Source organism: Labrus bergylta, chromosome 1 (genome assembly GCF_963930695.1).
Source record: "Labrus bergylta chromosome 1, fLabBer1.1, whole genome shotgun sequence".
In the NCBI taxonomy this organism is placed as follows: domain Eukaryota; kingdom Metazoa; phylum Chordata; class Actinopteri; order Labriformes; family Labridae; genus Labrus; species Labrus bergylta.
Genome location: NC_089195.1, coordinates 32717582 through 32732146, shown reverse-complemented (window position 1 = coordinate 32732146; position 14565 = coordinate 32717582). Strand labels below are relative to the sequence as shown.

At 42.5% G+C, this 14565-nt stretch overlaps 2 protein-coding genes across 2 annotated transcripts; both read left to right on the top strand.

Moving 5' to 3' along the window:
• The first annotated feature begins 1385 nt into the window (after positions 1-1385).
• On the top strand, positions 1386-8629 carry LOC110006060 (TBC1 domain family member 24-like). The gene is made up of 11 exons (XM_020661291.3): positions 1386-1660; positions 2712-2854; positions 2943-3204; positions 3331-3447; positions 4087-4503; positions 4580-4819; positions 4906-5061; positions 6425-6488; positions 6800-6898; positions 7295-7607; positions 7687-8629. Exons 1-11 carry the CDS (start codon positions 1443-1445, stop codon positions 7860-7862), a joined length of 2205 nt encoding a protein of 734 aa, XP_020516947.2. The 5' UTR covers positions 1386-1442; the 3' UTR covers positions 7863-8629.
• Positions 8630-10060: 1431 nt separating this feature from the next.
• Positions 10061-14552, top strand: LOC109999190 (zinc finger protein ZFP2). Its single transcript, XM_020654156.3, has 3 exons — positions 10061-10205; positions 12514-12571; positions 12671-14552. Exons 2-3 carry the CDS (start codon positions 12523-12525, stop codon positions 13801-13803), a joined length of 1182 nt encoding a protein of 393 aa, XP_020509812.2. The 5' UTR covers positions 10061-10205; positions 12514-12522; the 3' UTR covers positions 13804-14552.
• Positions 14553-14565: the final 13 nt, after the last annotated feature.

Sequence of the window (14565 nt, the reverse complement as noted above, 5' to 3'; positions counted from 1 at the left end):
AAGAAAAGAAGAGGCGGAGGAGACAAATAAGGAGAAACCGCACTAATGGGTGAAAGCATGGATACTACAGCTACATGAACCTGTGTCGAGAGCTGGACTGCTCACAGACTGTCGACCAAGGCCGACGGGTTGCGACGTAGCCGGACACATCGCAAAAACTGGGGCAACGACCGCTCACACTCTCCGACAATCTCCTCGGTGCATCAGGGCCTTAAGTGGTGCTATTGAGTGTGTTACAATCGCCCCTGGTCTCCCCTAAGTGATAAATTGCAAGAGCTGTTTCCCTTAATCACACATACGCATTTTGGTTCATGGTGCAGAATGAATTCTAGGGACCTGCTTTTGTTTTTCTAAACTAGACTTTTTAAATGTGATCAGTCTCTTTTTCTTCCACTGTGGAAAGGTCTGAATTGTGTATCTGTTTAACTACCTTCATTTCTTACACGACACCAAGAAGTGCACGTATTACATGTTTTGCCCCAGCATCCTTGGAAATTGACACCAAGGAACCACAGGATGCCGCCCCTCCTCCTCCTCCCCCTCCTCCTCCTCCTCCTCTCACAGGGCTTTAAGAGCTTGTTTTTCAGCTGCATTACATGTGAAGCCCACATATGACACGAGCACTTGTACACGATTTCATGTTTCATAACCAAACAGCCGTTGTGTTTGGATCAAAACACGTACCTGTTGTATGGAATAATAACCTTTGGAAGACTTCTCGGAATAGACTCATTTGGCATTTGGCACATGAAGCAGATTCAGAGAAATAGCCCTGACCTCATTCTGAAGAATCGATTTATATGTTTGCCCATTTTTTTTTTTAAAGGTTTATTTTGGAGCTTTTTATGCCTTCATTTAGAGATAGGACAGCGGATAGAGTTGGACATTGGGGAGGGAGAGAGAGAGAGAGAGTGGGAAATGACATGCAGGAAAGGAGCAACAGGTCAGATTCGAACCCAGGACACCCGCTTGGTGGACTTTAGCCTCCACACAAGGGGCATGCACATTGACCGCTAGGCTAACGGTCCCCCAGATTTACCTATTTAAATACAAATGTAGATGGAGATGATTCATCAGTAATGGAATATATTTCATGTATGTTACAGTTTAATAACTGTAACTCACTGCAGAGAGGCGGCTTATTGGAAGGACACTCCTCTTTAAAAGTGTTGGTGTTTTTCCGTGTTTTACGTGAGTTTTGATCTCTAGTCTGTGATTTTCTGCTTCCCAGAATGGGCTATTGTGAACTGACGAAATGAAAACAACATTATCAGTGATTTCCTTCACTTTCATTGGCTGAAAAACTGCACAAACAAACCCCTACCGCTCTACCTAGCCTCAGGCGGGCCCAGCCCACTCAGGCTTATATAAAGCCCTGATCCTGAAGCTGTGCAGCCAGTGACAGGAGACACGTTGAAAGACAAGCTGCACTCTGGAGAAGAATGAGACTTGAGATGCTTCAAGTTTCAAGATCGCCAGAGTTTCCTAATTGTGGGAACATGAATTCAGTTTCGATGCACGCTTCCTCCGGTGAAGATCTGGGATCTCTGAAAGGAAGCAGGAGCAGGCCGAGGTCTCACTCGTACTACAGCCGAGAGGACAGTAAGAAGTACAGTGTGCAGACTCAGGCGGAGGAAACCTATACAAGACCACGCTCCAGGTATGTGACACCTTCAGTGCAAAGAAATGTTCAGTTTTATCTGTAATCAAATGATGTTTGTGACTAAGCAAAGCAACAAGCCTGTGTTTTCAAATTAAAAATGTTTTTTTCAAAGAAATTTATTTTGAAATTTTAAATTATTAATTAAACATAAGCTTCCATATAGAGTGGAAAAACTGGAACGAGGACTCCTGTCATTGGAGTAGGTAGTAGTAACAAATATGACGAACACAAAAAGAAAAACAGTCATAACGTATTCAGAAGACTAATTATCAATTCTAAATACATATACCGTAAAACTTCACTTAAAGGCCCATCCCAATTTAAGGCCTGGTCCCCTTTAGTAGCCTGCTGTAGTTGCACATTTTGACAAATAAAGGAAGCTCTCACTTAGAGGCCCTGATGCAGTGTGTTGATTAGTTTGCAGATGACAAATATGGCACAAAAGCAGCAAGGCACAAAAACAAATATTTCTGTCTGTCCAGGAAAGACATCCCAGAGAGGCGGGGTTAAACCCTGAACTGAGACATATGGCCATTTGGCTTGCACAGATCCCGTCAAGCCAAATGGCCATTGGGGCCCAAGGCAAAAATCAATTGGGGCCCTACAACCAGCGTTCAGCAGGGCAATTAGAGTGAATGCTGTTAGATGGGGGCCCCTAAGGGAGGTTTCCTACTGTCATTGCAAAATTTGCACATTATGGGTCACTCCTTTGGTTTAAATTTTGTCCGTCCTCTGGGGCCCCCTACTGGTCTGGGGGCCCAAAGCGGTTGCCTGCCTTGCCTGTTGACAAGCAGCATCTATGATGTTACAAAGACCCAACGTTGATCCCTCATGAGCATTTCACAAAGTTACAGGGGCAAGAAAAAACTTCCTTTGAAGAGGCAGAAATGTTGTGAAAAACAAAACTCCTGATGTTCAGCCGTCTGCAGAAAGTGCACCGGCCGGGTTTGAAAAATGGGACAGGGGATGATGCATGAAGAAGGATAGGGACAGGGGGATATTTGAAAATGAATGTGTAGATTTGACCAAATCTTCCGCTCCCCTGCAGATCTTTTTACAGTATTGAGACATCGGACCATAATTATGTGCATGAGCTGGGAAACTCTGCATTGTCCAGTCCACTGAGGCAGAAGGCGAACTCCAAGTCCAGGTCTAAACCAAAAAAGCACTCTCCATCAAGAGATCTCAACGGTACTGAAACAAGGTTTTTTATATTTTTTCCACATCTACACTGTTCAGGAAATTAATCTGAAGTGTATGCATGAATGTTTTTGTCCAGGCACTAAAGACACTCTGAAGCTCGTGTCCATGATCACCATCTCTGAGTCGGACAACTGGGAGATCACCTCCAACTCGGGGATGAAGTACGGGCAGTTTGTGGACTGGGAGAAGATTGATCCCGAGGCTGCCAAAAGATACCAACAGATCCTAGAGAGCAATCACCAGCAGCTGAAAACCATGGGCCGGGAGGGATTCTGGGAAATGCCCCATACGCTGCGGGCTAAAGCGTACTATCACATCATCCACAGCATCAACTCCATGTAAGTCCCATTTTTAATTCATTCATTTATATCATAAAAAAACCCGATGTATATAGGTTAGGATGTATATGACCTGAATGATGACCTGAATGATGACTTGAAAATGGCTCCATGTTGTTTTTTCAGCGGCACAGTCACTCCAGACAGAGAAGTCTACTATGAATTGTCCAAGGAGCTCTTTGGAGAACAGAAAATCAGCACCCATCCTGTGCCAGAATACATGGAGGCCGGAGAAATACCCAGGTACTTAAAAAAATAAAAAAGCTGATTTGCTTTTATTCATTTTCCCTGCATGAACCCTCAAGTGGTCTTTTAAATGCGCCCTAAAAGAAGACTTCTCCAGCCTTTCCATTAGTTTCAGATATTCCCTCTTATCAACAAGAGAGTGGAGGAAAACATACTGGCAATGAAACAGTTGATTACATGCATGGAAATTGCATTAGTTCAAGCATTATACAATCCATTAGGGCTTTCACACTTCTGAAATCTCCTGAAAAACTTGGCAGTCCTCCCGAAATTAACTAAGATATTATCCAGAGTGCATATGTGAAAACGGCTTCTCTCTCCAATCTCTGAAATAACGGTTTAAAAAGCCCAAACATAAATCTTTGCTCACAATAGTTTCATGTTGGATCTCTGTGAATAATATAACAAAGAGTATAGCCTTGACTTGCTCTTTTTGTAAACTGTCTTGAGAAAACATTTGTTATTAAGTTGTGTCATACAAATAAAGTCGGATAGATTGATGGATGAATTGGTTCATGTATCATGGACATTTCTATATTGTATGAAAATAATGATAACATGTAGGCTATGCAGCATTTTTCTGCCTGAAAACAAAAAATGTTTTGTAAACGGGACACGTGTCTTTTCTTTGTTTAGATACTGTCTCAACAAAGCCGGCCTGAACGCCGTCAAAAAAATCCTCCTCTGCCTCGGGAAATACTTCCCGGACATGAACTTCTGCCCCATCCTACCCGAGCTGGTCTCCCTCCTCCTCCACTTCAGCCAGGACGAAGCCGAGTGTTTCCACAGCGTGTCCCGCCTCATCTGCTACCAAGACCCCAACAAGCGCTACATCGACCAGACCTTCCTCACCTACCGGGCCTCCTGCATGACCTTCGGCGACCTCGCGAACAAGTGTTGCAGAGGCATCCGGAAGCTGATCGCCAGCTCTCACCAGAACCTGTTTGAGTTTTACTCCGACTGGATAATGTGGATATTCGCAGACCTTCCGTTCACATATGCGATCAGAGTGCTGGATGTGTACCTACTGGAGGGCTACAAAGTGCTCTACAGGTTTGTCAAGTCCTTAAATCTGAATGTAGAACTTTGAAGCATCACAGTGAATTAATCTCACACTCACTTCTCGTAGGGTGGCGCTGGCTTTGCTCGGCCTCTACAGAGTGTCCGTCTCGTCTCGGGTGGCGGATGTGGAGGACTTCAGGACAGACATGAAGAGCTTTGTGCAGAACATAGCTCGACACTGTACGGCCGAGAACCTCCTGAAGAGGGGCTTCATGGTTCCCATGGCCACGCGGAGAGAGCTCAACCTCCTGTTCAACGCCAACAAGGACTCCCTCATGCAGAAAGGAGTCAGCATACACCAGAAGAGGTCAGTTCAAGCAGGAAAAGGAAGAAAAACAGCAGGTTGAGTTGTTTTCTTTTTTTCACTGTTTCTGTTTTTTTATGTGTCTAAAGGCAGTCGGTTGAGTCAGTGGATTTCAACAACATCACCTCCAGCGTTGTGACAGCGACTGAGATGAGAGTTGTTTGGGCTTGGATACCCGAGCGCTTCGCCCTCTTTAGTCCCATTCGGCTGTTTAGCACGGCTGAACACGGAAGGAGTCTGGCTTCGTAAGTAAACTTCTCTGACCCAGAAACTCATTGAGAAACTTTCTGGGAGACAACAAAAAAAAAAAAACAGAAGATTTGTTACTTCAGACCAAACGGTAACCTCCTGTGTTAGAAAAATAAGTGCAAAAAACTGCAGTGGCCGGCTCCAAAAAGCATACACTATATGCAATATGGACGTCACCCATTGATTACAGAAGTGGTTTTATAAAACCCAACGGTGATGGCGGCCATACTGGAAATGTTGTGTCGACCTAACTTGCAGTCAATAACAGAGACAGAGGGGGAGCTGAGTGGTCCTTAAGCCTCCTGGCAAACAGCTACAACACACCCGCTTGAAGTCATATCATATTTTTTTTTTATTATGGATTTAGAAAAAAGTTTTGCATACATTTACATAATACATGGCGTGATTGGCTTTCCTACCAGCTGCTTGGTAGCGGTTTGCAAGGAAGCTTCCCTGTTTCTACATTGATCAAAAGTTGGGTTAAGACAGCATTTCCAACGACTTCAAACAGTCTCCTCAGAAACCACATGGTGACATCACTGAGATTATGTCCATGTTTATGTAATATAATATTATATAATGTTGGATATCAAGTTAAAGCAACTGTGAGGAACTTTGAGTTTATGTGGATTTTGGCACCCCATGTGGACAAAGTATGCACTACCTAAATTAATAAGAACATCTGATTTCAAGATACATACAAAGTAAAAAATATATATTTTCCCGGGCAGATGTTTTCTTATGTCTTGTTTTCTGCTTTTAAAATCTCGATGTATATATGTAAGAATGGATGTATATGACCTTAATTGATGACTCCTCTGTTTGAAAGTCTTGAAATATGATGTTTATCTGGATTTGTCATGTTTTGCACCTTTTATGAAACTAGTGGGTATCCTCACTCACACCGCGTCCATCTTTTATACAGTCAGGGCTTTGGAAGCATTATTTTTGTTTTAAAAAAACCTGGTTTCTTCCTCTTCCAAAACCCCTATTTGATATGGCCGTATCATCACATGCATTACTAAAAGAGGTCAGGTCATTGTGGGCCACTGAATACTCAAACCATGTACCAGCATTAAAAAGCATTCTCAGGTGTAATTACATAACAGAGGTGAGTAATATGTTGTCACTGTCAACATGTTTTCACGGAGATGTCAAAGTGACTGACAGTTTACTGGCAGGTCACAACTGTTTATGTCAAAGAAATATCTTGATGTTGTAACCCATGGTGTAATTTAATATGGCAATGCTTTTATAGAGGGAGGGGGGGGGGGAGTTCATGTAAAGTTAATGTTCATTCTGTTTTACATTCCAGTGTTGGTATATCATTTAAACATTAATGATTATTTTCTCATTCAGATTCTATTCACATGTGGAGGGACACGAACCAGCGGTCTTGATTATCAAAACTGTGGATGAAGAGGTAAAACTAAAAGACGCCATGAATACCTCCGGGTCCAGATGTTCAAAGCGACCCAATAGGAATAAAGCCATCAGATAGGATCAAATCCTGAAACAGAAAGTGCTGTTCAGCAGAATTGGAACTAAATGCTGGATGGATTGTCTGATCCTGTTTATAAAAAGTTGATTTTTTTTAAATCTGAATGATTCCTGTCCAGGTTCAACTCTTTGAACAACTCGGCCCTGATGATTTGAGTCAACAGCTCTCAGGTTTACCATGATATGACAAGAACATCAAATAATTTATTGTATGATTACATTCTTATGTCTCAGGTCTTTGGGGCCTTCCTGCCAACAGATATGATCGAAAGAAGAAAGCATGACTCCGGTGGACTTACATACTTTGGAACTGGGGAATGTTTCGTTTTCACGGTGAGAAACATTTCCTTCCTTTCCTCGTCTTGAATCAAACTTTAAACTTTCACTCTCAGGTTTGCTGCTAGATACATCGCAAAAACAAATTTGGACCAACTTCCGACATAGAGGCGTTGCTTGTCAACAGGCAAGGCAGGCAACTGATTGGGGCCCCAGACCAGTAGTGGGCTCCAGAGGACCGACAAAATTTAAACCAAAACAGCAACCCAGAATGTGCAAATTTTGCACTGACAGTAGGAAACCACCCTAAGGGGCCCCCATCTGACAGCATTCACTCTAATTGCCCTGCTGCATGCTGGTTGTAGGGCCCTCAATTGAGTTTTGCCTTGGACTTGACTGGATCTTAATATACAGTTTATGGTCTCAACAAGAAATCTACTCTCTCTCCTTCAGCTTCGTCCCAGCATGGAGCGTTACCAGCAGGCCGTGGTCAACATTATGACCAGGAGAGCTTCTCCTCCTCAGCAGGTTCAGCCCGGCAACGACGCATCCCCTGAGGTCCCCAATACCGGGTGGTGCCCTGTCACCTCCACCCCCGGCAACACAACTCTGACATGTCCAGCTGGAACCCCCCAGGACCCCAGTTACCTGACGATCCCCTGCACTGCCCCTTCAGAGGAACCCATGACCGCCAAGGAGCCAAAGAGACCCAAAGAACTGGAAGCCTCCATGTTCATTGCAGGCAGCGACAGTCAGCTTTTTATCGGTATGTCTGTTCAACATATTTAGAACATAAAAACCAGACCGACTTAAGATAATGTGCTGATGCATGTGTCCTCTTTTAGGTGGTGATGGTGGCCATGCACTCTGCTTAGAGAAGGACCTAACGGGAGGATACTCAGACCCTTGTGACACGTTCAAGAGCATCCCACTCTGCAAGGGACATTTCAAGATCCAGGCACTCGAAGTGTGGGGCATCCAGAACTCAATTTCCCTTTCTCACACTTTTCTCTCTCTGTAACAAAAAATGAAAGAGCTGCGTTGTGATTTACATCTTTTGTAAAATGCTGAAGGTTGCTGTTTCGTTGGACTTGTTCATAGGCCGATATGAATTTCAAATACTTATTTTGTTAATCATTTTCAAACAACTGAGTGAGATGTCACTTGCATGTTTTCTACACGTTAAAGCTCCTGTGAGGAGTTTTCAGCTGGTTATGAAAAAGACTGAAATTACTATTGATACCTCTCTATGACCTAAGAAGGTGTAAGAGACCATCAGCGAGAAGACTGATTATTTTTATGTGGTTATTTTTAATGCCTGTAAACGCTGCTGCAGGGTAGTAGTCAGACGAGGTGTCTGCCTAAACAGGCATTTTTTTTACATTATCCGAGTCAAGGATTCATAGTGAATTATATGTTTGCCTGTTATAAAGAAGCAGGGTGATACTCTGGGGAGACAACACTACTTAAGTCTGTTTAGCATAAAATCAGCAAAAGGATAAAAGTTTTCGGAGAACAGTAACATCTCTTTGATGTATCTGCTTCATCTGTGTTGGTTTCCCTATTATTCAATTTGTATGAATCTTTCCTAATAAGACGTGTTGGGGTAGAAACATATGTTTTATTCTTATACATCTGTCCAGCCTTGTGATGATAGTCCAGGTACTATTGACTAAAATAAACTGCCTTTGGTACCCAAGTTCATGAATACTTTGCTGCGTTTTAGTTTTGTTGGATCTACTGAAAATATAAAAAGTGAACTCATAAAATGTGCTTGATGTTTGTCTACTTGTGTGTTGTTTCTTTTTTTTCAACATAATTACTGAAACAATGTCAACGTCCATAATACCTTCAAGTGAGTAAATTTTATATAGCACATTTCAAGAACAGATGTCACAAAGGGCTTAGCAATAAAGAATTGAACAGAGATAATCGACAGTCACACAAAATCAAATACAGACAGATCCAACAAAGGCAAGTCTGAACAGATGGATCTTTAGCTGCTTTATAAAATGTCCACAGAGGTCAATGCTCTCAGTTCCGGGGGAAGACAATTCCAAAGATGTGGTGCCACAACCTCAAAGGCCCAGTCTCCTTTGGTTTTTTGCCCCATGCAAGGAAAATCCAGCAGAGCCTGGTCAGAGGACCTCAGGGACCTGCTGGTGTTATATGGCCTCAGATGCTCAGTGACATAAGCCGGAGCTTGACCATGCACGGCTCTAAACACAATAACAAGAACTTTAAATTGGATCCTGAAACTAATGGGGAGCCGGTGGAAAAACATAAGGATAGGTGTAACAGATTTAAACAACAGAGGGCCCAAAATAGACCCTTGTGGAACACCACAAGTTATGTCTGAAGTTGTACGTCAGTGTGTGCGTTTGGCTTTACTACTGTAACTATGGTCATGACCTTTTTTTGACCAGGAGGTCCCAAATCTATTTTACCAGACCTGACCAAGGTAGCAGCCAAACACAACCACATTAAAAGACAACACAACTCGACATGGGAAAACCACAACAACATTTTTAAAACAGTATTCAAATACACTGTGGGCTTGTATGAAAAACATCCACTTGCCTCTGTCACCAGCTTCTTGAGTGAAACCAAGAAGATTACAGAGGCAATCCAGAAGTTAGCACAGTATTGCTTTAAAAAATAATAACACAACAGACTCCTTGACTTTTTGTTGACTCCTTTTTCTTTAAATAAAAAAAAAAAACTGTCGATGAAGACAAAAGGAAGGCTAGACCAGTGGTTCACAAACTTTGCAGCCCGTGACCCCCACTATAACGGTGCTGCAGACTGGGGACCCCCACTGTCCCAGGAGGTGGTGAAAACATTGAATGTTGCGCACAGTCGCCCAAGCACAATAGGCACTGGCATTAAAATACCACACAATAGCCCATACACCGTAACTTATTGTAAGAAACTACTTTTTTGTATGTTTTTTTTTTTTTTAACACAAAAGGTTAAAATATGCAATTTTACACCACTTTGTATTTTTATAATTTTTGGAAGGAATCGACCCCCCCAGTTTCTCTGAACCCCTCACTTTGGAAACCACTGTGCTAGACTACTGGACTCTTAACACAAAGCAAGTAAGTAGCAGATATAGGCTCCAATTAATTCATAAAGTTGTCTCATACGGCTTTCTTCAGAAATAATCCAACATCCGAATTTACGAGGGGTACGTGAAGGCAGCGTGAAAGGGACGTGCATGTAGCTGTTTAGTTTTTTCTCACACTGCAGTAGCTTGAGAAGCTGCAGCTACTAGCTCTCCTTTAACGACATGTGTGTGGTGTATTGTAAACGTTTCGGACAGAGATAATGGGACAGCCTTTTGTTAAGGATCACTAGAAAGGTGGGACTCAGTTTTGCATGCTCTACTTTTTAATGTGTGGCGTTTCATGCTTAGCACGACAACAGGGTTAGCTTTGCGAGGTTAGCTTCCTTCAGCTAGTTCAGTCTGTGTGCATCATGAGTCCCAGAAAAACACTCATCCACACACTGGGTTTGTTTTTTTTGGTTTGTTGTTGGAGTTTCTCTTGAAGCAAAACATATTAAGCTTTATTGTCATGCACATTAACAGTTTATTATCAACATTGTGTTGTTGTTTCACGAATCAGCGTTGGTTACTTTGCATTTCTACACACATCAGTAAAACATTAACACAATGTTTAGAGCTCATCCTGCTCTACTACAATAAGATGCTGACATGCAGTGTAAACAGGTTAGCCACACAGATGTTTCTGCACATAAATAGCATCTATCCGTTTTTAAAAGATAATATATTAAAGCAGAATCACAGAAGAGGGAGTGATGTTTTACTCAATTCAATTCAAAAAACTTTATTTGTCCCCGGGGGGCACACAGAGCAGTAAAGTGACAACAGTGCAAGTAGACGAAACATTTTAACCTAAATATAAAGTGTCAATTTAAATACAACTGAAAGCTTAAACTTAACTTCAAAATAAAATATAAAAGAGTGGATATAAGTACTGAGAGCAGTGCTGACAACATCTCCACCTGCAGTGTGATATTACTTCTTTTTTTACAACAGTTATAAAGCAGAAAATAGTGACTTTAAACTCAACAACAGATTATTTCTTATCTCCACCAACTCAACTAGTTCAACAATTTAACTGAAACTAGCTCAGCAGTGTGGTCCCTGAAGTAAAAAAAATCCCATTCATTTTCTCCATAGCAGATTTGATTATTATCCATAATGTCGTTTACCATCCAGGGTCGACTGACCACGACCTGCCAGCGTGTGAAACATCGTCACGTGCTCCTGTAAGAGACACGAGTTAGCATGACGTCAACATTATTATGAGAAAATCAAAGTTTATTCACGATATCGAGACAAAGAACTACACTACCCACTATCATAGAGTGCCACAGAGACGCCTGTGATTGGTTGAGCTTGCTGTTACCATGGCAATGATTCCGTATGCAGACAGACAAGTTTCGCTTGCAGGCTACCTAGGTAGTTAGTTAATTAGTTAGTTAGTTAGTTAGTTAGTTAATTAAGTAGTTAGTTAGTTAGTTAATTAGTTAGTTAATTAGTTAGTTAGTTAATTAGTTAGTTAGTTAGTTAATTAGTTAATTAGTTAGTTAATTAAGTAGTTAGTTAGTTAGTTAGTTAATTAAGTAGTTAGTTAGTTAGTTAGTTAATTAGTTAGTTAATTAAGTAGTTAGTTAGTTAGTTAGTTAGTTAGTTAATTAAGTAGTTAGTTAGTTAGTTAGTTAGTTAGTTAATTAAGTAGTTAGTTAGTTAGTTAGTTAGTTAATTAGTTAGTTCGTTAGTTAGCTAACATGAAAGGTCGTAATAACCTTGTTATGCCGCAGTGAAAAGCCTATAATTTATATTTTCCATAACACAAACTACAAGATCGTATATATAACAGTATAAACACAATAACAGTGACAAAAGTTATTCTTTTTTTCCCCCAAGCACCTTAGCTACTCAGTCGGTATCCATGGTTACCACAGAACAGAAACTTAGTAGGCTAGTATGAACCTTTACTTGTCTTGTATGTTAAAAATGAAAACATTAAAATTAGAGTCTGTTGTGTGGTTTTGAGGTTTTAGACTGATGAAGAGAGAAAATCACTCAGCTGTAAATGTCATTTGTATTTCCTGCACATTGAGATAGCACCAGTTAGAGCACTAAACAATATTTGTTGGTGTGGCTTTCGCAAAATAAAGGTCACCACCCCCTATCGCATGCTCACCATCATGATAATATATCATATTTATACCCTATAGCCTATCCATACAATCTTTCTCAACAGGCGATAGTACCAAAAAATGCATCACTGGGCTCTGTGTTTTAAATGTGCTGTCGGTAGCCTACTTCACACCTCTCACCGTCCACTGAGCGCTGAACTACCGTAATGTAGCTAGTAGGAGTGCAAACATGTATAGTACTAAAAGAGCAACTCAGCTGCAGAGAGACTGCACATTGTAAGACAGTTTGAACTTGTTTTCCGTCTGAGAGACCCCCAAAACACAGCCCGTCTTAAATACCGCTCGGCCTATATTCTGGATTTTACGGTAATTGTAAGAAATCTAGTATGTTAGCCCAGCACTGAAAACTTGCTCCACAATACTGATGAAAACTTTCCATTTCCTCTGTGTCGCTCTGTTTCTGTGGTGTCTGTTTGTAGGTTGCAGCCATGGGCCCTGACGCTGAATCTGTCCCTAAAACATCATCTTCAGATGAAGGTTAGTAAGCGACGAGTCTTTGCATTCCCACATTTTTACGGTGAACATTCAAGCATCAAGTATTTAGAGGCATACGTGTTGTGTTCTTTGGTCCTTCAGGTCCGGGAGTAATCGTCGTCAAGGTGATCTCAGACTCAGATTCGGACGATGCATCGGGCACCGCCGAGAACTCCAAGCAGTCGGAGAGCAACCCGGCGGACAAGTGTCACCCCTGCTCCGTCTGCGGCAAGGTGTTCGACAGGCCGTCCAAGCTGGAGCGACACAAACCGGTCCACACGAGGGAGCCCAAGACCGTTCATCAGTGTGAGCACTGCGAGAAGAGTTTCACGCAGCAGGAGAAGCTGATCCGACACCAGAGCTGCCACAATCGGACTAACAAACACCCGTGTCCCGACTGCGGGAAAGTGTTTAACAGGCCTTCCAAGTTAGAGAGGCACAAGCGCACACACTCCAAGAAACCCAAGGTGCCTCATCAGTGTTCGTTCTGCATGAAGACGTTCAGTAAACTTAACAAACTGGTGCGTCACAAGCGGATGCACACGGGAGAGAAACCTTTCACCTGCTCGGTCTGCGGGAAAGGATTCTCCGAGTCCGGTCACTGCAAAGCGCACGAGAAGACGCACCAGGAGCAGCCGGAGAAACCCCACCGCTGCGCCGACTGCGGGATGTGCTTCTTCAAGGCGTCGGAGCTGCGTCGGCACTTCCGCTCCCACACGGGGGAGAAACCGTTCAGATGCAGCCTGTGCGAGAGCCGCTTCTCCCGCTCGGAGGGACTCAAGAGACACATGAGGAGCCACACGGGGGAGCGGCCGTACAAGTGCATCGTCTGCGACAAGGGGTTTTACTCGCGTCACGATATGAACATTCACGGGCTGACCCACTCGGGGGAGAAACCGCACCTTTGCCCCGTGTGCGGGAAGGGCTTCTCGCAGCTCGGCAACATGAAAGAGCACGAGCAGAACGTCCACATCAAGTCGGAGAAGTACATCTGCAACTTGTGCGGGGCGACGTTCACTCGGTACAAGTCGCTGACGAAACACCAGCGGACGCACACGGGAGAAAGACCCTACCTGTGCCTCACATGCGGCCGCAGGTTTTCATGGAGCCACTCTCTGAGCAGGCACCGCAGGTCGCACGCGCACAGGCAGATGTCGATGGACGCAGCCAAAGACACGTCGAGTTTTGAAGCGCCCTCTGAGAATCAAGCAGCTGTTGAAGAAGTGAAATCTTAATGAAAGTTTGAGCTGAAATGTACCAATTTGTAAGACATTAAAATGTTGTTTTGAGGCTTTTTTTTTCACATTTCTATTTGTTGCTTGTTTTTTTATTCATCCACTAATTATCAGAGATTCTCAGTCAGCTAGCAACGAGCCTCTTGTCGTCTGATAAATATTTGTTGATCAAAAAGGAAAAAGCTTTTTGTGACAGAAGTGTTTCAACTGCTGAAATATCACAGACTTTGTAATTGATTCTAAAAATGGTTACTAACCAAAAGTGCTGTTTCAACCAAAGCAGAGTAGACCCTCCAGAAGCCCCAAAACTGCAACCAGATTTTCTAGAATGAAACATTCAGCTGTAAGATTAAAAGAGGAGTCAGTAGCATTGTGTGCTCATCGCCACACTCACTGCAGGAAGTATTGTGTACGTTTACTTCCTGTAGTACAATCATTGCATTTTTCATGATGTGAACATTAACATGAACAGTATGCTGTGCAGAAATGTAATTAACAGATTTTTCTTTGTGATACTTTATACAAACATGGGGGCCTGCTATCAATAAATAAGTACATCACATGTCGGTGAAGCCCACAGCAGGGTTACAGCATGGCATTAAACTTTGAGAGACATAATCAAGCTAAGTGCTGACATTTATTTTAAGTTGTGCTGTTCAGGATTTAAATTGAACGTCGAGCTACGCGCTTAAGGTCTGTCTTTGATTGTAATGATATTAAAGCCACCAATAAACTGTCCTCACACAGCAGCTGTTGCATTTA

Bases quoted from the DNA above. Each gene is read 5' to 3' on its own strand.
- LOC109999190 (XM_020654156.3), top strand. From the start codon at position 12,523: ATGGGCCCTGACGCTGAATCTGTCCCTAAAACATCATCTTCAGATGAA. The intron at 12,572-12,670 runs GTTAGTAAGCGA...TTGGTCCTTCAG, and splicing joins AACATCATCTTCAGATGAAG to GTCCGGGAGTAATCGTCGTC.
- LOC110006060 (XM_020661291.3), top strand. From the start codon at position 1,443: ATGAGACTTGAGATGCTTCAAGTTTCAAGATCGCCAGAGTTTCCTAAT. The intron at 2,855-2,942 runs GTACTGAAACAA...GTTTTTGTCCAG, and splicing joins TCCATCAAGAGATCTCAACG to GCACTAAAGACACTCTGAAG. The intron at 6,899-7,294 runs GTGAGAAACATT...TCTCTCCTTCAG, and splicing joins GGGAATGTTTCGTTTTCACG to CTTCGTCCCAGCATGGAGCG.